At 32.8% G+C, this 25552-nt stretch overlaps 1 protein-coding gene across 1 annotated transcript in view; it reads left to right on the top strand.

Annotated features, from left to right (window-relative positions):
* The window catches only part of LOC132726681 (uncharacterized), a gene marked incomplete at its 3' end in the record, with an annotated part of 36854 nt that extends 11563 nt beyond the window's left edge, over positions 1–25291 (top strand). The window contains 19 exon segments of the mRNA XM_060712026.1: positions 2040–2116; positions 7870–8196; positions 8971–9061; positions 10015–12863; positions 13590–13784; positions 15143–15274; positions 15693–15884; positions 16876–17049; positions 17440–17641; positions 19017–19210; positions 19821–19943; positions 20587–20762; positions 21225–21371; positions 22156–22250; positions 22489–22766; positions 23037–23242; positions 23600–23752; positions 24531–24658; positions 25029–25291. Of these exon segments, the coding sequence (XP_060568009.1) occupies positions 2068–2116; positions 7870–8196; positions 8971–9061; positions 10015–12863; positions 13590–13784; positions 15143–15274; positions 15693–15884; positions 16876–17049; positions 17440–17641; positions 19017–19210; positions 19821–19943; positions 20587–20762; positions 21225–21371; positions 22156–22250; positions 22489–22766; positions 23037–23242; positions 23600–23752; positions 24531–24658; positions 25029–25291 (5974 nt within the window).
* Positions 25292–25552: the final 261 nt, after the last annotated feature.

The following is a 25552-nucleotide window of genomic DNA, read 5'->3' as shown; positions in this document are numbered from 1 at the left end:
AATCACATATTTTAGTTTCATTTACAATTTATTTTTAAATTCAATTGGACATTATCATTTTGTTCTTGAAGACTTTTTGGATCTGTTATGAATAAAACAAGATCATCTGCAAAACAATCATCTAAAGTCTACCCATCAAGATTCATGTAAGATTCCAGCAATAACATTTATGAAAGACATAAATTGTAACGGTGACTATGTATCTCCCTGTTTTAAACCGATTGCTACATTGAAAAAAGTCAGACATGTTCATTTTACTTGGCAATTTAACAAAGGCTTTTTAAACCGATAGCTACATTGAAAAAAGTCAGACATGTTCATATTACATGACAATTTTACATAGGCTTTGGAATTCAAATATTTGCATCTAACCATAAACATTGTATGTCACTGACAGCTTAGTCTTGATGTATCAGTTTACCCCATAATGCATATCAAAAGGGTCTCAACAGCTAGACACGCCACATTTTTTATTTTACGTTTTGATAAAAATCTTTGAGAAAAAAAATGACAAGAAATAAGGAAATAACATTTGAAGCAGAGAAGCAGTCCAATTATTATTTAGTACATGTTCTTTTTCACATTGATACAGTTTGGCCATTAATCATACCTCTGGATATATAAAGTTTTAATTGATATCATTAAAAATTTCGGCGCACCATGCAGTATAGGTCAAATGGCGCCGAAACAGGAAAGATGATTTTGGCAAAGCTCGGGTGTTACAAACTTTAAAGCAATACCAGGGGTAAAAACCATCTCATATGCTGGGGATAAAAGATGCAAATACTCCAGTTATTTGAACCCATTTAGTAACGTCCTACGATCACGCATGAATAAACACTGGCTGAATTTCTTATAGTGCCTCAACTATTAATAGCAACCCCTCAGCCACAAAGGGGCTTTTACATAAATAAAGAGATAGAGATATGACATTGTTAACATCAATGAAAAAGTCACAGAAAGTCATTGTTTTCATATTCAAAACTTTTGTATCTATTTGAAGAAGATATTGTTAGAAGAAGAAAATATTGTTTGTAGAAGATATTGTTTTTACCAGATATTGTTCTATCAAGATAGTCATCACTTATATAGTTACACCACGTTCATTTTTATTCTGTATTTTTTTTGTAGAAAAAGAGGTAACAATAGACGAAATAACTGATAAAACTGATAACACAAATATAAAACACAACCATTTACTTTAAGTTATTACTATGATTAGAGGACGACTAAAGTTTCTTGACAATTTCTTCAAGGTTGTATGAAAATGAAAAACGTTAACTCGCAGCTGATATGTCTCAAACTTTAGTAACGGTGTGGTAAGTTAATGAAATGTAATTTGCATGATGAAATGATGGTGTAATTCTACTTAATGTTAACAAAAGTTACATAAACCTCTCAAGATGATGGTAAAATGAAAATTAATGCGGGGTAACGCCCACGAATGTAAACTCTTTATAAATGTCTTATTTAAACAAATGACATTTATGTAAGTTTAGAAAATAAAAACATACAAAAGACCGGCTTTTTAATATTATGACAACTATAGAATTTGTGTTCAAATGTTAAGTTAGCCTTTTAAGAAAGATTTTTTTATCACTTATTTACCTTCATTTTTTACCATAATAAACAGTACAATCGTTCGTACTTTCATTCGAATTTTAATATTGTTCATTTGTTTGTTTCTTTCTATCTTTCTCTTGTTTCTTTCTTTATTTGTTTTGTTTCATTCTTTATATCTTTCTTTCTCTCGTTTCTTTCAATATTCTCTTTTCTTTCCGCATGTTTTTCTATCTATACTTTATATACTTATCATTTTCTTGTTTTTTACTTTTTCTTTCTTTCCTTTTCTTTCTATCTTCTTTTTTTCTTTCTCTCTCTCTTTCTTTCTTTCTTTCATATTCCGTTTTTATTTTTTTTATCATTTGTACATACATTCATGTTTATATAGCGGCACTCATATTCCATGTACATTAGTGTCATATTTCTGCATATACTGGTAATATATTATTTCAGGATATTTTCGTGTATAATTTCAGGATGTGACGGTCACGAGCGTGCCATAGAATGTCAGGATCATTCTGTCTGATATGCCTGTCCCTAATCGTCTCAGCAGGTAGGTTAAAATTTTCCCTTTCTATTCATTGCCTTTTGAGCCGTGTCACGACAAAACCAACATAATGGGTTTGCGACCAGCATGGATCCAGACCAGCCTGCGCATCCGCGCAGTCTGATCAGGATCCATGCTGTTCGTTTACAAACTCTATTACAAGTAGAGACACTGATAGCGAACAGCATGGATCCTGATCAGACTGCGCGAATGCTGGTCGCAAACCCATTGTGTTGGTTTTGTCATGACGCGGCTCATTTATTGCCTCCCTTAATAAGAAAGAAAGACATACAAAAACAACGATAATGGCATTGTGATCACGTATTACATGAAAATATGAAGCAAAAATTCCATTCTTTATCATTTTATTACATGCAATATGTAAACATATAAACGCTGCCCACTGAGCAAAAGTAATGGTTATGTGAAAAAAGTTTTACACAACCACTGTATTCTCAGTAGGGCTGAACAAAATAAATGGCGCGTCGTGCATGATATCAACAAAATAGCGTGGCTTACGTAATATCAATTGATGTAATTGCATTTAAATCGAAAATAAAATAAATTATTTTGTTTCAAAGCATGTCGCTTGTGTCAAAAAAACATCAAGGAAAAGACCCGATGTTTTATCATCACATAATTTACATCTTTAAATACAATGTTATGACTGAGAATAACTATTCAAGGATTCTTACTTTTGCCCTTTACCCATTATTTATATGTAATCGCGATTTCCGGTGTGTACCATTAGACCGTCTATTATCTTTTTCTGTGTTGGACGGTGCGGCATCCACTCCTGCTTTTTTTCTAGATAGCAAATAGAAACTGTGGAAAAAAAAGTTAAAACAATGTTGTTCAGTCATATCAAAGTAGTTGTCAAGTATCTAAAGGTATTTCGGTACTGATTGCGGTTTTACCATAATCTTAGTCATTTGTCATCAAGACAAAAATTATCGCCGGCTCATGTTGTAAATATTTCGAAAATTTGTACGTTTTGTTGAAAGTGTCTATAAAAAAGGAGAAAGCACAATAAAACTCGTATCTCACTATTTTCTAGTGTTTGAATGGCGATTATGACTACTGCGTAATTGTGATTAACTTAGTAATTAACAAGTTATATACTGAGGTTAATTGTCGTAGCATAAGAGGTCCGTCGTCGTTATAAATGTTATATAAACATACAAAAATTTATAAACATTATAATGGATGACGTTTGAAACAATAATCGTATAATTAACAAGACAAAAAGTAGTCCGAGCATTTTGGCGTATGAATATACTTTTATGTTAATAAGTGTATATCAAGTTCAATTTTATTTTTGATGATGTGAATCCTTCTTTAAAGTATTAGGTTTCATGTATTTAACATTTTATCTTTCTTTACGCATGCGCAGTAAAACGTCCGAGCCTTAAGTATTACTACGTCATCATTTTAATGGCACAATAAAATAGCTCATTTTCGTCCATCAAACATATTGACAAAATACCATTAGATTTACAACGTATCACATGCTCATCCATCATCGGAAGATGTCAACAGTAAGTTCAAAGTTTTATTCTTGCCCAGGTTTTCTGTGAACTTTATTGTTCAATAACGATAAGATAACGCCATTAAGTTGTCGATGGTTAATTGATGGAGTATCGCAGCCATTTTTTAGTATAAATAAACGAGACAAAGTTCATGGTGTTAATCATGTGGTGTTTAATTAAATGATATAAACAACGGTAGATCATGTTAATAGCTAGGTTATGAAATTCATCAAAAAACATACATGTATCAAATTGAATATATCATTTACGTTACTAATGTGAAAGGTGTTTCAACAAGTATATTCATTTGAATGTCCTGACTGTCCTTCGTTCTTTCTTTCTCATTCTCCGTACTGTTTCTACATATGCAAACAATGTATTGACAGATTTAAATCATTTAATTAGTTAGAAATAATTGTGAAGATACCTTGCATGGACCTCTTCCATAGAAGAGATGGTTTGGGTTTGGTGTAGTCAAGGTAATTGAAAGATCCTTACTTTTTTATTTGAATAACAATAGATTTAACCACACGCATTGACATGTGCTCTTTTGTTAACAAATATGTTGTGGTGAAATCCGTATTGCATCCATTTATCTGATAATTAGAATTAGACAGGTCAGGGATCTATGAATTGATTTCTACTTCCTTTACCGATATCTTACATATTTGGCGTGCAGTTATGCTGTGCATGGACATTTTCTCTTCGTGGATTTTAATAAGGTCGAAAAGTGAAATGTGCCACTGACGATATGATAACATTACTGTTCAAGCTGTTTAGGCTATGTCAATTTTAGTTTGCTTACAATACTGAAAATGCCATTCTAGCACTTAAGTCACAGCGTATTAAATCACAAAAAGAGAAAAATATTGTCAAATAGCAACAATTTTTTTATTCATTGTGCCGTGTGACGAAAAATGTTACCTCTTCTGTTAAAATGGATTCATCCTGTTTTAACTATGGAACAATCCATTATAAGAATACGGGATTTCAACGTAAAAATGCAAAGAAATGAGCTACAGTAGTGAGATGCTTGCTGACCTGGCTCTATACTGGTGACCAATCATTTCTGGACTGAACAGGTTAAATGTTAATATTTTTCGGACTGTTCAGTCACAAGGATAGATTCATTACTATGAATGATTACAGGTCAAAGTCTAGTTTTTGGGAAAGAAAATTAGTTATTTTGATTACTATTGTCAAACGCACAAAAACACTCACACGCACACATACTAGAATTTCGCTGTTGACAATTTTTGGTCACTTAACATAGTTCATTAGAAGTGTTATAGATACGAAAATAGATATTGACAAATATATTGACTACTGGTGTGTGTTCTACATATTAAAACTATGCGGAAACATTTGTATAAATACTGACAAATTAATGACATTTACACGTATATAGCCATATTACTCATTTGTGGTTAGAAATTTTCTTGTTATTTGCCACTTTCCTCCTTGCGAATTCTTGGCGGGCACTTCTTGTGTTACTGCGATTGTCCTAAAATAGATTTTAAAATATTGCGGTCCATATACGTAGAAAAAGTGTTGAAATATACAAAACTGGTTGCATAAAAATATGTTAAGAAATATGAATTATTACTATAGAGTTAAATTATAGAAACAGAGCACATGTTACATTCGCCACAACAGAAGTGGGACACATGCGCCCGGGGATTTAGAGGTATAAGTTCGAGCCCTTTTTAACGGTATCAGTTCCTTATGTTATAGACCTTAGGAATTTCTTTGAAGGTTTACTTTAATAAATGAGAGGTATTCTTTGAAGCACTGGCTTTAAGTTTGAAACAAATAACTCAAGTACATTAAAATGTTATTAAAGTGACATTGTGTCAATCCAAGAGTATAATAGAGTGAACAGATGAAAGTCAAAAAAAGTTTACATTTTTATATAATTCCGTTTAATTTTACAATTTATTTCGCATGAACGATAGATAAATAACGATGATCAAGGTTGTTTTTTTTTTTTTTTTTTTTTTTTTTCCTTTGAATTTACAGATAATGTTCAATTTATAAAAATGGGGGGCGTCTTTTTTTATTTTAGGCAGATTTAAATTTGTATCCTTAACATTTTATAATATCATCTATCTGTCGAACAACGTTATACAGTCAGTCATTTAAAATATAGAGTCAATTCAGCTCGACTTGGCGATGCAAAAATGGCGACTTGGCGATGCATAATGTAACATTAATGCTGTCGATTTCGGGAGCAAATGTTGTCGGGGTTTTTTTTAATAACATAAAAAGTTTAAAATAGAGAGAAACGTCAGGCGTTATGAAATTCAATTTAAAATTAGAATTCACGGTCGTCTTTTCAGTCGCATAAGCAAAAAAGGAAAAAGAAATGACAATTCAACAATAAACACAACAAAATGGAAGTAGAATTGGCGTACCGAGACAAGTCAAATGAACGTTTTATTAGTAAATGCATAAAATTACATATAATATATTCAAACTGTTTATGATATTATTAACTTGTACATAATTACCACTAATTATGATGAAAATTATTTTAATTTGGAGACTTGCTAAAATGAATGGATTGTTTAAATATTGTTGGTTGTTAGTGTTTTTGGCATTATAACCGGATGTTTCGGATGTTTTCCCGTATTTTATTGTTCCATTTTGTCAAGTCTGAAATGATGTTATATTAATCCTCCCATTATAGGCATATTATGCCTCGGAAATAAATTTTTTAACATCTTAAGAAAGGGCAAACATGGATTTTAAATGTTTAAAGATCCTGTATGTTGTAATTAAGGTTGATACCACACTTAAGTGAAAATTTATATATGTATATTTATGCTTCTAAAACAATTTTCAAACATCAAAGAATATGTGAAATATGTACTGCAAATATTTGTCCACATTACATATAATCATAAAAATATATGCATTCATTTCTTATTGAAATATTTGACTTTATAGAAAATAAATGTCTAATTACCTCTTTTTATTAACATAAAATGTAAAATTGGTAATATCTTTACAAATAATGCTTTTTGGAACTAACAATATTGATAAATCTTCATTTGAGCATTATATTTATTATATAAAACCATAAAAATGAGTTACAGATTCTTTAACTAATGGTTTAAAAGAATGTTAGATGCTTGTTAGCTGAAGAATGTAGCAACAAATGTGAAATAATTTGTTATAAAAGTAGCTGAATGTAAACAAAGCAGTGTTTGGACTTCCATAAAAATACCAATTCACTAAACAAAGCAGTGTTTGGACTTCCATACAAAATACTAATTCACTATAATTGTACTGATTGCAAAAAAGCAACAGATGAACAAGATGGTTCATTAAACTGGCCAATGAGTAGCTTCTTGGATACTATAAAAGTACATCAAAATTAAAAAGTTTTTGAGAAATAAAGAAAAAACATTTCTGAGGCATAATTGCATAAACACATTAAACTTTGAAAATGATACAAGCGAACGCACTTGTCATTAGCACAAAGTTGCCATATAACACTGAGAGGGAAAAAAACTATCTCAAATAGCACGAAATGTAGAGAGACTAAATAATCGAAACTATGGTCCAATGCCAAATACAAAGGTATTGTTTGGTTGGTTTAGAATAGAGAAACTTCGCTTTATGATGCCAAGAAGATATTGTTCCATGCGTTGATTGATTTTTTAATGTTAATGGAGCGTTGTTTTGAATATCACCGTCTTTTGACTAGCACCGACTGTGGAAGAATTAAACATTTCATGTGTCAATTAAAACTTTTGAAACATTCACACAAATAATCACATGAAACCATCAATGTGACACGTTTATGACTATCCATGTGAAAAGAGGCTTATGGTTCTAAATTTTAAGGTGCGTTGCCCAAAAATATTTTGTCATGTTTAACATTTGTCCCATTGAACAATGATAATCTTGTGGAGGCGTGGCCGAATGGTTGTCGCATCGGACAAGTGAGCTTAGTATTGCTGGCCACGTGGGTTCAAACCCCTGTGAGAGCCAACCCGTTGCTTCCTTGAGCAAAAAACATTACACTCATTGCTTAGTACTCTGATTCCAGGAACAGATCCGAGGGAGTGTTTCAAGAAGCTTTATAGCTTCCAAAACAGTCGACCTTAATACTATGTACTGATAGTAAATGATGAATAAGAAGTTAAAATTTTATATATCATTTTATTTGTTTAGTTGTTTCTGTACATTTAACAACTAAAATTCTTGATTTTCTCGTTTTAGTAGTCCCTAATGCATGGTGCCAAAATCATGATCAACAAAATTCGTCCCGGCAGCGGATAGTCGTGCCCGAGAATCTGGAGGTACAGACCATCAGTCCAGATGACCCCCGGGCCAAGTTAAAGGGCCTTTGTAGAGTCGGCTGGTCGTCGGGAACTATGAAAGACTTTTCTGGAAAAGAAATTCCAATCTGCTTGAAAATAAATCCAGATGCCCTGACGTGGTCAGAGGCGCAACAGACTTGCAGAAAAGATTATGGTTTTCTGATGAAGTTTGACTCCCACGCTACTATTAACAAGGCCGACCTGTTGTCTTCGGTGATAACAAAAGGTTCGTAAATCCGTATGACTAATACACAATTAGTATCGTTATTTAAGAAAGTATTTTCAAACTGTGAAAGATATCACTGAAACACCTATGTAAATAAAAAGTATTTAAGCAGTGAAGAAAAGAAAATACTATCATTTAAGAACTAGTATAAAGTAATACCTTTAATATGTTTAAATATCCTGTATGTTGTAATTAGGGTTGTTACCATACTTAAGTGAAATTTTATATATGTATATGATTATGCTTCTAAAACAATTTTCAAAAATCAAAGAATATGTAAAGTAATGTACTGCAAATATTTGTCACATTATAATTATGTAATCATTAAAATATATGAATTAATTTCTAATTGAAAAAAATGACTTAAGACTTTATAGAAAACAAATTTCTAATAACCTCCCTTTATTAACATGAAATGTAAATTCGGTAATATCTCTACAAATCATGCTTTTTGGAACTTACAATATCGATAAATCTTCATTTTAGCATTATATTTATGATATAAAACCAAAACAAAAATGAGTTACAGGATCTTTATCTTAGTGATGTAATAGCTGTATCAATTCTAGATATATAAACTTTCATTATTTGGAATGCCTTTGAGAAAACAAAATATCAAACGAACTTAAGAAGACAGTGGTGTTATTTTAAACATTTAACTTGTATAAACTTTATATTGTTTTAGATTCGTAATTAATATAATAATAAAACAGGAAGCATTGACAAGGTAATGGGAATTATAAGTAAAACAGTGTTCTTTCATTGGTTTTGCAGGTATTACTAAATTCTGGACAGGAATGCATACGGGAAACAATCATCTAATTTGGGATGATCTTATACCTAATCAAGTCCGGCCGAACAATAGGTAAGATATGGTGCATGCTTAATTTATATAACAAAACGGTTTTCACTCAGCCGATATTTTGCTCATTAGGTTCACTAAGTGCGATTTTTATTGCAGTTCATTTGGGTTATGTGCGTTGAATTCAAATTAAATTGAAAGTCATTGTCTTTCGATTACCGATTCACCGTCGCGACAGGGATTTGACGTTTAAAAAACAACAAAAGACTTATTCTATCTTAACGTTCAATTGGTACATTTCTACAATGTTTGCACAGTGTGCAATAATAAATCTTTTAACTTTGCCAGTAAGTCAATCTTTCTTCATTGAGAGGTATCTTATATAATATTTAAACATATTTTTCTCGAAATGGATCTGTACATTTCATGATTGTGGGATAAAAGAAGTTTCTTAAAGTCTCTTATGTAAATAAAATTTAAGAGAAAAATATTTACATAGTAACGGCAGAGTCCCTATTACTTCCGGTAGATTAATGGGTAATGCAAAGGGATACTAAATTTTCCCTATATTGGTTTCTTAGTGAGTTCATCTTTTCTTAAGGTCTTCTAACTTTTTAAGATACTAGTAAATCAGTAAATGCTAATGCTGTAATGTATTGTAAGTTCTTTAACAGATCTCGCTTTAAAGATCTGCCTTGTGTTGTCGGTGTTTATTTTGTACAAGTGTTAAAAACAATATGAAACCTTTTTCATGCACTGTTGTGTAATGGTTCTAGAAATATAACGTAAATATTTTCAAATTTAAATAAAACCTTTAAAAACGTCGATCCATTATTTTGATTTAGTCTTTTAGTAACAATTTGCACCGTTTTCATCTAAAGTGTAGAACAAAATGCATTCTAATACTGTATATATCAATAAAGGAATTTTTATAATAGATGTTCATCTATTTAATATTGTAATTTTCAACCAATCAGTGACGTTGAAATATTATCTTCATGGTAATCTCATTTCAGTGGTAATATAACAACAACGCACGAAAGACCTTGGACCTGGGACGACAGCCTTGTTCCTAACAGACAAGAGTATTGTGGTCAAATGAACGTTGAAACAGAAGATAAAAGGCGAAGAAAAAAGCGTTCAAGCGACGATGATTCAAACGACAATTTTCCAAATTTTGAATCCACTAATTTTCCAAATCTTTATGAAGGATTTACCGGATCAAATAGTGAGTTCCCACCAACCAGAGCATTTCAGACCATTTTAGCTCGAACTCAAATGTCTGACCAGCTAGCAGAGCTTCCTGAAGTTCTTGGACTCCAGAGCGAGCACCAAATTCCAGGTTCCGGTATCCCAGATGCAAATATCCAAAATGGAGGTCTCGCTACAGATATGCCATCATTTGGAACAACATCTAATTTCGAGCAACCAGATTTTGAAACAAATAACCAGTTTGGCAATAATGATTCTAACAATGGTGATACTTCAAACACTGACTCTAATGATAATCCGGATAGCAAACCTTTACTTACTGCTGTGAAAGATATAGCTGCTACAATCGGGTCAGGCGGTTTTCCTCCAGAACCTTCTCCTACAGAGGCTATGGAAAAACTTCGAGATCTACTAAAACAAAATGAAGAAAATATGAATTCCGATAATTCTGATTCCGCAGCGAAGTCTGATACACCTGACAACACGTTTGCAAGAGTTACCACTGTTGGCCCTCCCGTCACCATCAATGTAGGTGATGATAATAGACAAGACGATTTAAATGTTGACAAAGTAGACGACATCCCTAAAGTAGATTCTGTAGAGCTAAAAAACGTCCCCACCATCAATGTGCAGAAAAATGACAACGATGATAACTCAGCTAAAGTAGATGGAACAGACATAAAGGTAGCTGATATTATCGCTCCATTAATGGATGTAAGACCGCCAGAGACAATTGTTAAAACCGTTGAAGATATCATCGATGATAGTAAAGTTATCACTGACACTCCTACCGATGACATTAACAAAGGAATTGAAGCGGCCGATTCTAAAGATGATTCAAACTTGATTCCATCTCTGGGATTCGGAGATCTTGCTGATATTGTAACAAATAATGCTGTCAATGAAGGCATTAATCTAAATAATATGAAAGACAAAATTGATACAGTTAAAGACGTTATCGATGATTTACATGAGAATCAAGATACAATTATGAATGACAAACCACTCGTCAGTGAATCAATTGTCCCAGATGACATAGATAATATGAAGGACAAATTTGATAAAGTGAAAGACGTTATTGATGATTTAAATGAAAATCAAGATACAATCACGAATGAAAAAACACTCATAAGTGAAACAATTGTCCCTGATGATTTAGATAAGCCAATAATAGAAAATTTAAACACGTTAAATGAAGTTGATGATATTAATAACGTTTTGCCTGATATTGAAAATGTCGCTGATAGAACCTCAGACATAGTTTCTGAGATAGAAAATTCTCCTAGTGAAATAGTTGATATTGACAGTTTGAATGAACAAATAGATGATATGAACACAAATGACGGAAGTGACCGTGCAAAAGATAACTTAGATGATGTCGTTTTAGATATGCCTCCAATTGACATCAATAAAGATGAACCGGAAATTGAACCTGTAACAACTGATGACAGTGTATTTGAATCAATTCCAGATGATGTAAAGACAATTTTTGATGAAATAAATGACGATCTAGATAAACAAGAACCGACTGAACTCAGTGAGCTCAGAAATGATAATGAATTAAAAAATGACAAAGATATTCAGGAACTTGTTTCGGAAACGTTAGACATACCCGAGGAGAGTATGACTTCTATGGCCGGTCCGATCAACGATGAAACCAGAGAACAAGAGCAACAACCTGTGAATTCCGACTTTATCGACGATATTGTTAGCGATATTGACGATGATAAAGAATCTGGAACCACATTTGCACCTGAAGCAGATATGGAACCAAAGAAAGAAGATTACTTTGACGACATGAGTGAAAGACTTAAAATATCTGATGAAACAAACGAAGACTTGAAAAATAATTTTGCGTCTACCGAAAATCCTCTTGGGATTTTAAAAGAAACATTTGATGATTTACCAGATTATGATTCTCCATTTGATACTGAAAAAGATAAACATGAAGATACAGACTTCAATACTGATAAAGATATTGATACTGATACAGATTTCAATACTGATGGCATTGAAAATACTGATGACACGACAGGTGTTAGAGCTGATGATATGAAAGATGATGGACAGACAAAACGAGACTTTGATTGGTCGGAACTAGACAGAGATTTTAATGATCAAGAAACAGTAAACGGGAACGATGCGGTTGAAGTTGATAATAATGATGATTATTTAGATTCGGCGAGTCCTATGAATCCACACCAAGATGTAATTAATACGGATAATCAGGAGGATACTGACGGACTTTATGAAAAAGATTACGACATTAATGATCGAAATAGTGATAAATTTGAAAAAGATTTTGAAATAAATTATGACAACAATGACCTGTTTGAAAATAACGAACCCGAAAATAATAATAATGATGACATATCTGACAATTTTGAAAAGGAGAACGACGCCATTACAAATGATCAAGATATTAATGATAACGAACCAAACAAAAATGATAATGATATGAATGAGAATGAAACACTTGATGTGATTAATGTTGATACAGACGACAGATTAGAAACACCTGACAATGAACCCGATTTGGACGATGTAACGAAACTTCCTGATACTTATTATGAAGATAAAGAAGAACATGACCGTTTTGACGAAATCCCTGATCTGGCTGAAGATGTCGTGGAAGATGATCGCAAGACACTTTAAACCCCGTGCTAGAAAGTAAAGAAATGCAGCTAGCATCATGTGAAGTCAAACTTCCTTCAGTATGCTTCAGCTACGAAGTTGAGGTTATGGATAAAGGTATGTGTTTTATATTTCAATCTCAAGAGATCTCATAAAGTCGCTCAGTTTTGCGTTTTTTTTTTTTTCAAATTATATATTGTTTAAGCATGCACTCAACCTTTGACCTGCTGCATTTGGATTTGCCTTGCATTGAATTTGGATATACCATTTTGATGTTTAATGGATGTCAGTATTGAAATACAAAATATTGAGCTACCAACAGTATGGATACATGTCAGACATAATGGAATATCTAGCTATATACTAGTGGCAAAGACTTAACACTTTGAACTCCTAAGGCAACATTTTTGTTGCTTTGCATATACGATCTTAGAGACGATTGTTTCTAATAAATAAAACAATGAAAAGGTGAAATATGCTGAATGTTTTATTGGTTTATGAAAGATAAAAGTTTATAACAATTCGAGTTATACTTGTACTCGATTCTACATTTATATGTTTACTTTTGGGCTGATTTGTGTCATTTCGTATTTTCCCAGACGAAAACACTGGAATACGGCAAAGTAACCGCGGAGCGAAAGGCGAAAGAACAAAATTACAACAAAGTGATTACTTTTTAATCATATGAATTAGCTCGTACATTTACAGGGTTCAGAGATAATTTAATTTTTATGTTATTTAACAGCTTCTACATGTGACAATGGTTGGTATGGACACGTGTTGTTAGACACGTGCTATCAGATTCTAGATACGAGGCTGACTTATAGAGAGGCTGAACTAGAGTGTAAAACGAAAAACGCCAGACTGGTTTTGGCGGGTAGCGAGTTCGAGCGGAAATTTGTCCTCACTGCTGTGTCTAAAGATGGAAAATTATTCAGAGGTAAAGTAGGGCTATCTTTGACATTCTGAAGTTTATCCAAAAAATTTATTTTCGCTCATGACTGGATAAATTTAAAAAAAAACATACAGTTAATTAAATATTCACGTGCATTGTGATCGATATACTGAGATTTATCACGCTGTTAGATATGATTTATACACACAATGTTGAGATACGTACAGTTTTCACATTACAATCGCGGGGAGGGTAGAACGTCTTAAAGTACGAGTACTGTAACCCAACGAATATTCGCGACCAATTAATATTCGCTATATTCGCGGATGGCCACGAAGCGCGAATATTTGTTTGCGCGAATAAGTCCGCACGATTTCGCGAATAAATTGGAGAGATTTTTTTATTTTAGACGCTGTTCATGCAAAGCTACTTGACCGGATATATTCGTATTTTACGGGCACCTGTTAGGAAGTAATGAATTGTTATGAATAGTGCCATAAAGCAATAAAAACATAAACTAAGTAAACTACTACTATTTTATAAATATCAAAAGAACTCTATGTCAATATAGCAATCAAAATAAACATCCACATTTTAATACAGTTTATGAAATACTAGTAGGCCTATTGTCAATCACGTTCCGTATAGGGTACTAAACGGAGCATGTGTCAGTTTTAAGTTTCTTCATATTTACACTTCTATACTAAGTATATGCATACATAGTAAACATCCCTGCATTCTGAGAGTTTATTTTTTATCAACCACCCTTTTAACGACATGTTTAGAAATGAAGACGAACGATGCGTACATGTACATATATAGAGAAAAGGTAATTTGATCACCAAATTTCACTTTCACATACAATATTTAAGGGCTACGGAACGTACTGTTTAATTTTAAATGTAAAATAATTGATCTCAATTAAACGATTAATAAGCGAATAAAGTAATTTCACAGTCATTATCAACGTACTACTATTTCCTCTAAACAATTGTAACAAAACCGATCTGTTTCCTCTAAGTAATATACATTGTAGAATGTGAAAATAATTACTGATACATCACTAACATAATAAGATTTTGAAAAGAATAACATTTTATAAAAAAAAAATATTCATGTATCCCGCAAGTATATTGTATATTTGCATTACGATAATAATGAACCAACCCTTTGTTAGTTATGATTTCAAACTTTCACCATTTAGTTTGTATAATGGACGGAAGTGCAGTAAACGGGTAGCATAGACAAACAAGTACAAGTAAAAATGTTCTGGAATAAAAAAAATTCCGTTCTTTTAAATGCCTTAATAGCAGGGTGGTCTTAATTCAAGTTAATTGCGGTGTGGACTTTAGGTAGAGTTTCCACTGTAATTCGAATGTTTAGTAGGATTTGACTATCTTCAGGTGCCAAATTTTGGATGGAATCACCCACTGACAAAAAGAACTGTAATTATTTCGACGAGAGAGGTGTGGCAACAATGAGGAGTTGCAATACCCAACTGAATGTCGTCTGTGTCAAAGATGCCAAGTCGTTGTGTATGTAGTGTATTTTTTCTGTATCTATTTTAAGCTACGCGTCAGTACAGATATAAATTTTAGCAATATCGTGAATTAACAGTTTTGCTGTATCAATATTTTATTCATTTTGAATAGAAATAGCAACAAAATTTTTATAAAATTATATGTTATTTTTGTCCTCGATTCTTTCCAGAGCGTCCTATTCCTGTACAAATAAAAACTAGTACTGTTGCACTAAATTTGAACATGTCGTAAAATAGAAAACATTGTTTACATAATGCCAAGCATGTATGTGATTCTAACATTTTTTGTAAAACATCGGAAACACATATACAAGTTATGTCCGAAATCTGCAAAATCAACGAAATCATGGCGTCAGAAAAATGTGTCACGTGTTCAAATAAAGATGTTTACTTGTAATGTTGTGTTTCCACAGCTGTGTACACGGTCAACAACCAACCGTTCTACAACGAAGGCGTCACGGGCTACTACGACAGCGCAGGCGCACTGACGATGTTTTCGTCACGCAGGGGAGACAATAAGATTCCATGCGAGCTAACAAGCTCAGCATCCGAGTTTCCGGTTCTGTGGTTTAAAGACGGACTTCTTGTGGAAACAAAAGACACTTGTATGTATAAATGGCCTCATGACTTTGAAAGAAAAAACAAACAACTTGATTATATGCTTTACATAATATTAAATTTAGAATCTCACATTATATAAACTTGAAAATGCAAAACACATAGAGTTTCATAAATATTTATTTTATTTTGAGTAATGCGACTGATATATTATACGCGTGTGATATAACGGTGTAATTCATGACTTTTTTCCATTGGGATAAACTTAATGGAATGCGATTAACAGTATGCAGTATGGTCCAAAAAGAAAACCTGTGTCTGCTGTTAGGATCGGACACTATTCCTCCCTCTGATTTACCACCTATTCTAGTACTTAAAATATTACCATTTCAACAACAATGCCTAGCATTAACTTGTCTTTTTATCTTGTATTTCAAATATATAAAAACCGTCATTATTTTGGTTTTGTAAGAATTTGATCTACATTTGTTACCTCTTTGCTGAAAATGCATCGAACAAATGTTTATTTAGTAATTTTCGTGTCTATTAACACTTTCTTGAGAGAGAAGTGTTTGTCATTTTCGATGTAAACATATGTATTTTGTGACTTCAAAGAAATGCCCTGTGTTATGATAATCATTCACCGTAAATACAAATATATTAAGAAATTTCTCTTTTGTTAAGATTAAATGAGGAGAGAAAAGAGAAAAATTTTAAAGCTGCAATTCGGCTAAATTTAATATTGCATTACATTTGTTGCTTAGAGTCTAAACCTATTTCAGATGCAACAAAATGTTAAACATGTTTTAGTCCCAATGTAAAACATTCTTCATTTACAAATTTACATTTACAGTTTTGTTCATTTTGTCCCGCATTTTTTTAAAATGTGTCGCCTGATATTTAAGTGTTCTTTTAAGTACCGCATTCTTTTAGACTTGTCGCCTGATATCTTATATTCCTTTTTCCGACATGTTTACATATATTTCAGTATGTTCTGTTCTGTTATATTTCAGTAACCTTGTCACGCATATTTTTCAGATGTATCGCCAGATATATCGCTGTATCTTAGTACCGAATTAATTTCATCAATAAACATGGTGACTGACCGTAACCTAGCAACGCCTGCCCTTCAAGGTCAATATTGGTGTGAGGTCTGGGATCGACAGACACTGACCAGGAAAAGATCAAAACCATTTATTGTTCGATACTCAGGTATGGTTTAAACAGATTTAATTATTAGTTTACGATCATTGTTATTAAAGCCATGATCATATAAATCGATTCATGAGCTCCTTTTTGGCAAAGAATGACATCCGATTCCCACTCATTCATTATTTTAGACAACAAGGCATACAGTCAATTTTGAAAATTTAAAAAAGAAACATTTTAAGTTGTTCTGCATGTTTTTATCTTTATATTCACCGCCAATAGATGTAGTTAACTCCCTTGTTACAAGTATGCCAATTTTTATATACATTATATATGTATTTTAAAATAAAATCGAATTGAAAATGATTTTACAGGAAATCAGAGGTTTTTTTTACTGTTGCACTTGCCAATCTGTAGTACAGTTTAAACAAAATAAGCTTATATCTCTTGCAGACGTCATATCATTCCACGGTTCGATGGAGTTGTCGTCCTTTTCTCACAAAGACGAAATTCTGTTTAACATGATGAATCAGAAGTTCCCTCAACTTGTTGCCATAGAAACTGATATGAAGAAAGTGTTTAAAGACGTTTTACCAATGATACAAGCCCGTCTTCCCGATGTTGTTGATGTATTTACATACGTAGATGGAATTAGGTATGCCCTAGGAGCCGAGCATATACAATGATAATTAATTATAGTTGTATCATACTTAAATTGTTTGACATTTCTGTTAAAAGTGTACATAAAGCATACTCGTTGATTGGCTCATTTTTTTCTGGGTTTATTTATTGTTACGACAGAGAAAGGAATAACGATAGAAAAATAACATTCAGATGCTCGTATGTTTTTTTTTCTTCTGGGATTTCATATTGGAACGTGTTTTTATTTTTGTCTATGATACAAACGAGAAAGAACATTAAAACACTCAGCAATCTGATTTATACTCGGGGGTTATGGCCCCTCGTACAAATCAGATAGCCTCGTGTTGCAATGCTCTTTCTTTTACTTAAAGATAGTTCCTTGTGAATATTTTTTTGTCTTTTATCGTGAATAATTATGAATCTGAAATTGGCAAAGCACGCCCAAAGCTAATAAATTTCTATTTTTAGACACGCTCATCCCTGTCACTTTAGACTTTTCTTGATTGACATCTGTGTTTTATTCGGTTTAAGGATATCGTTGTAACATTAGTGCTGTATTTCCAAAAGTCAAAGAACCAGTGATGCTTTCTCAATACAATTGTACTGTGCTCCTCTTAGTTAACGGTACTTAACGCTTTGAAACCAGAAAGAAAACAACTAATGAAACTTATGGTACAATAATTGTCGTAAGCTATAACATATAGGGTATTTTCTACTGTATGGCACAAGGAAACAACAATATATTGGGTCAAAGTCAATTTTAATGGACCAAACGTAGAACATAAGTCTGCCATTTTGAAAAAAGTATGTCATTAATAAAATCGCGGTAATGATGTTACATTTCAGTTTTTTCATGTTTCAGTTAAAATTTCTGCATATTAATTTGCTTGATTTTAAATATTAAAATTACCCTTACTTTGTAACTCAAAATTTATTTTTTCAACAATCAAGAACATTTAGAAAATGATGATTGTTTCAGACATACGCACAAATTTAATGGACTATTGTTGCTTTTGGCAGAATTTGTAAAATGTTGTTCTGTTTTACGTAAAAATCTAGAGATTTAAAATATTTTGCACAAAAACTTTGTTGTATATGTGTATGAATAAAATATGTCAATTCTGACCAATTTTAGCACTGGTCACATGAAAATATGCCATTACCATGAAGTAAGTGATGTCAGACGCGGAATTAGTGATGTTGAGTATACCTACATAAATACAAAACTGTAACTCGAATTGTCGTTTGGAGTCCAGGAGAAATAAAGCTTGCAATATAATTGCTTTCAGCATTACATTTTCTTGTGAAAATATGTTCTTTTATGATATTATTATTAATTTATGAATGACTGGTATAAAGTAACAGCGAGATTCTATTTTTAACAACAGGTCAATACCGAACGTGATTGAGTACCACACATATTTCACGTTAAGCAGAAACTATGACACCATTGATGAAGATGTCGTGTACAATAGGCTAAAAGCCGTTCTCCGGTCAAAGCTCGGAAACCGGAATTACATGGCGGAACTTCCGGGTCATACACCACTATCGTCGTTCAGGACAATGTCACTGCAAAGCACTGGTAAAAAATATTAACAAGTTATTCAAATTCATTAAAAAAAACAACAAGTAATTGTTATAAGCAGGACAATATGAAAGACTAATTATGCTTAAAATAATTATTTTTTGTTCAAGTAAACAGCTAGAATGAGCTTTATTTAAAACATATAATCGGCTTAAGGTTTTTAAAGAAACAAAAGTCATATGAAAACAAAGAAGTAAAAGGACAAAGGGCATAAACTGATTTAAACAAATGCATCAAAAGACTGAATAAAATATCACTTTTAGATAATTTTGACTAAATAAAACATTGACCGATACTACACTAGCACATATTCATTAATTTGATTGAAAAAATCTATGAAACATCATCAACTACAAATAACAGTTAAAGAGTGGCGGTGTGGCCGAGTGGTTAACGCGTCTGACCAATGATTTAAGGATTGCTGACAGCGTGGGTTGAAACCCTATCAGTGGCAAGCCGTTGTTTCCTTGAGCAAGAAATTTTACATTCATTACTAAGCACTGGTTGGTTCCAGTTGTTTCAATAAGCTTATAGCTTCCAACACATTCGAACTACAAACTAACTACAGAAAAAAGGAAATGATATAAAAATATGTATTCTTTTACAGTGGCCTGTCCTGCTGCAACTTTGCAGACGACAAGAGATTTGTACGGCCACACGATCCCGAAGAGAGTTTTCTCTTTTCCAAAAGCTCTCCTTGGAGAATTTTCCAACAGTATTGATAAGTGTAGTAAGTAAATACTTTTATTATTTTCCAGCACAATTGAGTGTTTTTTTTTATATATATTTTAAACATTTTAAGAAATTTACAAACTGGACAGACGGAAAAGCTTTCCCAGGTATAACCTATATATTGTTCTGACTATTCGTTTATCATTGCCTTTTAACTCACATCAAGTTAAAAACTTTTTAAAACTTTAAAATATAAATTATATACAAAGTCAGCAAAACTTAAAATAAATCATAAAATGCTAGTTAATACCGTATAACAATGCAAAGACAGATAAATCAGGGCTCTTTATTTAACCCTTGTATAGATTCACTCCCTTTCTTTTTAGCCATTTACTGTTTTGTATGAAATCTTCTGAACATGAATGATCTCTTCTTGAATGAAATATGAGCCGCGTCACGACAAAACCAACATAATGGGTTTGCGACCAGCATGGATCCAGACCAGCCTGCGCATCCGTGCAGTCTGATCAGGATCCATGCTGTTCGCTTACAAACCCTATAACAAGTAGAGAAACTGATAGCGAACAGCATGGATCATGATCAGACTGCGCGGATGCGCAGGCTGGTCTGGACCATGCTGGTTGCAAACCCACTATGTTGGTTTTGTCGTGACGCGGCTCAAATATCCCTTTTGATCGCAGGCATTACAAACCGATTGCCTTCTGGTACTGCCCGTTGCCTTGGTGATTTCTACACCGGTGCTTACTGGGGAGAAGTTGTTGCGAACGAGTGTATTGAGGAAGCTGACCTTGACCAGTTTAACAACGAGATATGGGGAGCGTCTCCGTATACCGAAAAGCTTACTGAAATGGCACAAGTACGTGGTCATACAAAGTTAATGACAAGATCATATAGTCTTAGTTTTTTTTAGCTTATCTAACAAAACCTTTTCTAATTTTATGAAATTATGTCCTTTTGATCCCGTATTTTGATGTGTCAAGTCAATGATAACCAAACAAGGTGCAGTGGGCCTGGCTCTAAAATTGATGGGTGTGGTAATAAAGAATGGGTAGTTACAGATAATTCTTATGAAACGGTAATAATAAATGGATAATGTATAATTTTACATCAAATTTTCGAGGATAAGACTAGTGTTAACATCTGATACAATTTATATGATTGTTTGTTAAAAGAATAATACTGTGAACAATTAAAATTTTTATATCCGTCCAAAATGGAAACGACATCAAGTGGATTAAATGGTTTAAGATCACTGGTATAAAAACATAAATTATAATTGACATACATGTAAATGAAAAATGTTCTCTTTTAAACATAGGTAACGGTTGATTCGAGAAACGTAGAGAAACTTGTATCGGAAATGGCGAATATCGCCAAGGTGGCGCCAAAATTCACACCAACCGACATTAACAAAATAGCAGACGTTCTGGATCATACGACTCAAGTTCGTAATTTACCACAAAAAGTACGTATCGTTATCATTATCATGATATTAAATGTTGGCTATAAATGTATGGAATTCAAAATGCTATTTTGTTTACATTTTACCACAGTTACGACACATTATTGACATTCAGCGCTCCTACATCAAACATGCTCTAAATTCATTGTTTAAACATTTGAAATTTCTGAAAAATTAAAAAGTATGGATTCCTGAGGCAATATGTGCCTTTAAAAGGGAAATTTTCATTAAGTACTTAATATCATTTGTTGACATTTATAGAAAATTCGTTGTTTTTGTGTATTTGTTGTTGCTGTTGTTGTTGTTTTTGTTGGGTTTTTTTTTGTTACGATTTTTGTGTGCGTGTGTGTTATTTTTTTACACAATGTAAATGATTTAGTTTAAATGTGTCCCTAAAAAGCAGAAGATAGATCTGTGTTTATATACGGAATCCATGTCATGTCAACTTTTGACATTTTTATTTGTCAAACGCAAGAACTGGTTTCTTATTATTTTATATTTCCTTCGGTACCATTCATTCAAATACTTAAGATTGAATACTGCTTAAGCCGGTGCCAGAAGGCATGGATAATGTAGCGCCTTTCATTATATTTCATGAATCAACTCATTCAAATCGAGTCTGCAGTTATCATCTTTTCATTGTTGTTTTCATATTTCTTCAGGGATCTATATCTAAAAAATAGCTCATGTTGGGATGAAAGCTCGACTGACAAACAGGCGATGTTTTATTTGGGCTAAACGGGATACCGTATTAATGTACATGTATATAAATTATTTTATTATTTAGGTTGGAGAGGATGTGTTGAGGACAGTTGATCGTTTAATGGAGAGAAGTGAGAAGGAGTCGCACGTGGCTAACGTAGAGACTAAAGCTGCTAACAGGTTTGAAGCAAATATTAAATGTTCAATATCCATTATTATAAAATTCATCTTGACAGAAATATTTTCCTGTTTTCTTGTTTTGTTTTTTTCTCGTGTAAACAATAAATAAATATTAAAGTACGTAAATAAATCACGTAACTGAACAAACAAATACAAGACGTCTTCTTTAACATTATATTTATTCCAGTATTTTCTCTCCTATATAAAGCAATGATTTTAATCATTTTATTTCCAATAGGATAATAAAATCTTTAGAGAGATATGCGGAGAATGCGGACATTGGCACAAAAGATCAAATGCGATTTGTTTCCGATAACGTCGTGGTCGAGATCTGGAACCTCAACCCGACACTAAAACCGGTCATTGGTTTGGCCGCCGAGAGCCATGGAGCCGGTTTAGACAAGCCATTTAAGACCGAGAGTATTGCCACAGTTTACAACAAATCACATCTATATGACGCAAACGTAGACGCCGCCATTGAACTTCCGGCGGAAGTGTTTGGCATGAAGGAGAAAGGTATTTTAATTTTTATTCTAAAGAATAACGCTTTGTTTCTTATCATAAACAATTTATTTGCGTGACTGAAAGTGTTCTGCCTTTTTAGTACCCTAAAAAGTGTTATCGAAAAGCAGATACATGTACTTATAACTATCAAGTGATCCATGTTTTTTATTATCATTACGTGAATCTGTGAGCATGGTCTATTAATCAGCATTAGCCTATACTAGAAAACTGTTTTTATAATTTCATTTCCTAGAATTAAGTTTTATTTCTTCTCCTTTTAAGGTGGTATGACAAGTAATCGTCTTACCATGATGGTATTCCGAAAGAACAAATTGTTCGAAGCTGCAATTACAGACGGTGGCCGAAAAATGAATCCATCCGAACAACAACTTACTAATCTCAACAGTTACGTCATTTCCGCTAGCATTGCAGGGAAAAAGTTACAAGACCTTAATGAAAAAGTCAAAACTATCTTCAAGCCAATCAAGGTGAGTTAACACCATTTTTTATAATTTAAAAGGAAAATGAGAATTCAGTGAATTGATAATGAAGTTTTTTTTCTTTGTTTCATTTTACCGCCTTTTACTATATCAATAGGTGTCGGATAAAAAATCTGTAATATGGATATTACTCAAATTTTCACTATATGTTTATTATAACGTCTAATTTTACGATACATGTATAATTATGCTTTTACTTTAAAATGTGTTACTAAAAATAGATGCACACATGCACTCATAGACATCAAAATCATGGACCACTGACACAATTATATTAAAATGTTGTATTTAATTGTTATAATATAATGCTCCTCAACAATGTCGACTACCAAATAAATATTCTAGAATGTTGAAAGCGGAAGTCGCTGTGTATGGTGGGATTTTGACATGAATAATTTCAAGGGAGGCTGGTCTAACAAAGGTTGTGTATACGACGGTAAAGTGAATGGTCGGGACGTGTGCCTGTGTGATCATCTTACAAACTTTGCTGTTCTCATTGTGAGTATTGCTTTCCTATGACAATAACTTTGTAAGACATTTTATAGTTCATAGGCAATGCTCATTATAATACACGTAATTCATTTGATTAGATTGTATTACTTAGTTAAAGACCCATTGTGCCTCAGACATGTTATAATTTTAATTTCTAAGTTGCCATAAACACGAACTGTCTGTTGCTACTTTAGCTCTGTTGGCAATGGAAATAATTATAGTGAATAGGTATCTTGTATGAAAGTCAAAATACTACTTTGTTTACATTTTGCTATCTTTACAACACATTGCTGCACATTCAGTGCTACTTTCTTCAGTTGTTTAAGTTATCATCTAAAGTGCTCTCAATCTATTATTTACACATTATTGAACACATGTTTGACATTTCAAAAGAATTAAACTATTTTTAGTCATAATGTGCATTTTAACACTATTTGCGTTTGATTGTAAAGAAATCTTGTAGTTTATTTGAACCATTCTCCAGTCCGCTTTCTCGAACTTATCAGTATTTGATTCATGTGATGAAACTTGGCCGCCACCCTGTAAGGACTGGAAGCCATGTAGATGTAGTGAGGCATATAACTTAATCATTAGGCCACAGCTCCTCCAATTTTTTTAATTAACTTTCTTAATATTCAAATATAATTGTGTGGTTTATATCATGCCTTATAACATCAAACAGTCTTAAAAATCTTCTGAATATTTTATATGAATTATATCACAAAAACTTAGAAATAAACGATTGCATAAGGTATGGTCTAAAATGCGGACTATTTATTTTCAGGATTTCTACGGCCAGGCTAAACCAATACCCGACCACCACGAATTATCTCTCAGTATCATCACAGTGCTCGGTCTTAGTTGTTCAATCCTTGGGTTATCTCTTACCATTATTTCTTACGTTTTCTTTAGGTAAGTAAATTGTTTTCACATTTAAGATTTGACTGTAAAGAATTTTCAGAAGTTGAGCTAACGAACTAAGAGCAAAAACATGAAGACTGAAGGATGCTTACGGTGATCCGTATTAAATAATATTTGTGAAAAGCGCAATTACAGGGTATTGCACCACTGCAACATCAGTATTATTGCACTTACAACGTCAATGTGCATTTTTTATCGAAATCAATGTATACGGAACTTTAGAACTTATAAATCCATTTATGTGGTCATATATATTCCCAGAAGTTAGAGTAATAATAATGGTGACTATATATTTTCAGTACAAAAGAATATATCTTGTTTCAAGAATATGTCTTGTTTTAAACTTGTCTTTGTCTTGTAGAAAACTTCGTCAAGGTCGCGCCCAGCAGTGCTTGTTCAACCTGTCCTTATCACTGCTCCTGTCAATGCTGGTATTCCTGGTCGGAATTAAACAAACACACAGTTACTTTGGCTGTATAACTGTAGCCGTGCTTCTTCATTACCTCATTCTGGTCTCGTTCATGTGGATGTTGATGGAAGCAATACTGCAATACCTTACATTTGTCAAGATACTAGGAACCTATATTACGCGATTTACGTTGAAGACTGTACTTCCGGCCTGGGGTAAGAATTAGAATGTGAACTTCCATTTCAATTTTTTTGCAATATCACATTGCAATAAGAACATAAAATGTTTAATTTTAATTTGTCTTATATGAGCATTGTTTCTTTTTCATGGAAAAGACAAATGTAACAAGTATTAAGTGATGGGTGGCGGCTGCAAAATATCGCCCAGAATTTGATGGGTGGCGGCTGTAAAATATCGCCCAGATCTTTATCATCGTCGTTAATACTTCTAAATATACAATAATATTGATTACCGCC

This window comes from Ruditapes philippinarum, unplaced genomic scaffold (genome assembly GCF_026571515.1).
Source record: "Ruditapes philippinarum isolate M1 unplaced genomic scaffold, ASM2657151v2 ctg3300_1_1_1_1, whole genome shotgun sequence".
NCBI lineage: Eukaryota > Metazoa > Mollusca > Bivalvia > Venerida > Veneridae > Ruditapes > Ruditapes philippinarum.
This window is presented reverse-complemented; position numbering and strand designations above follow the sequence as displayed.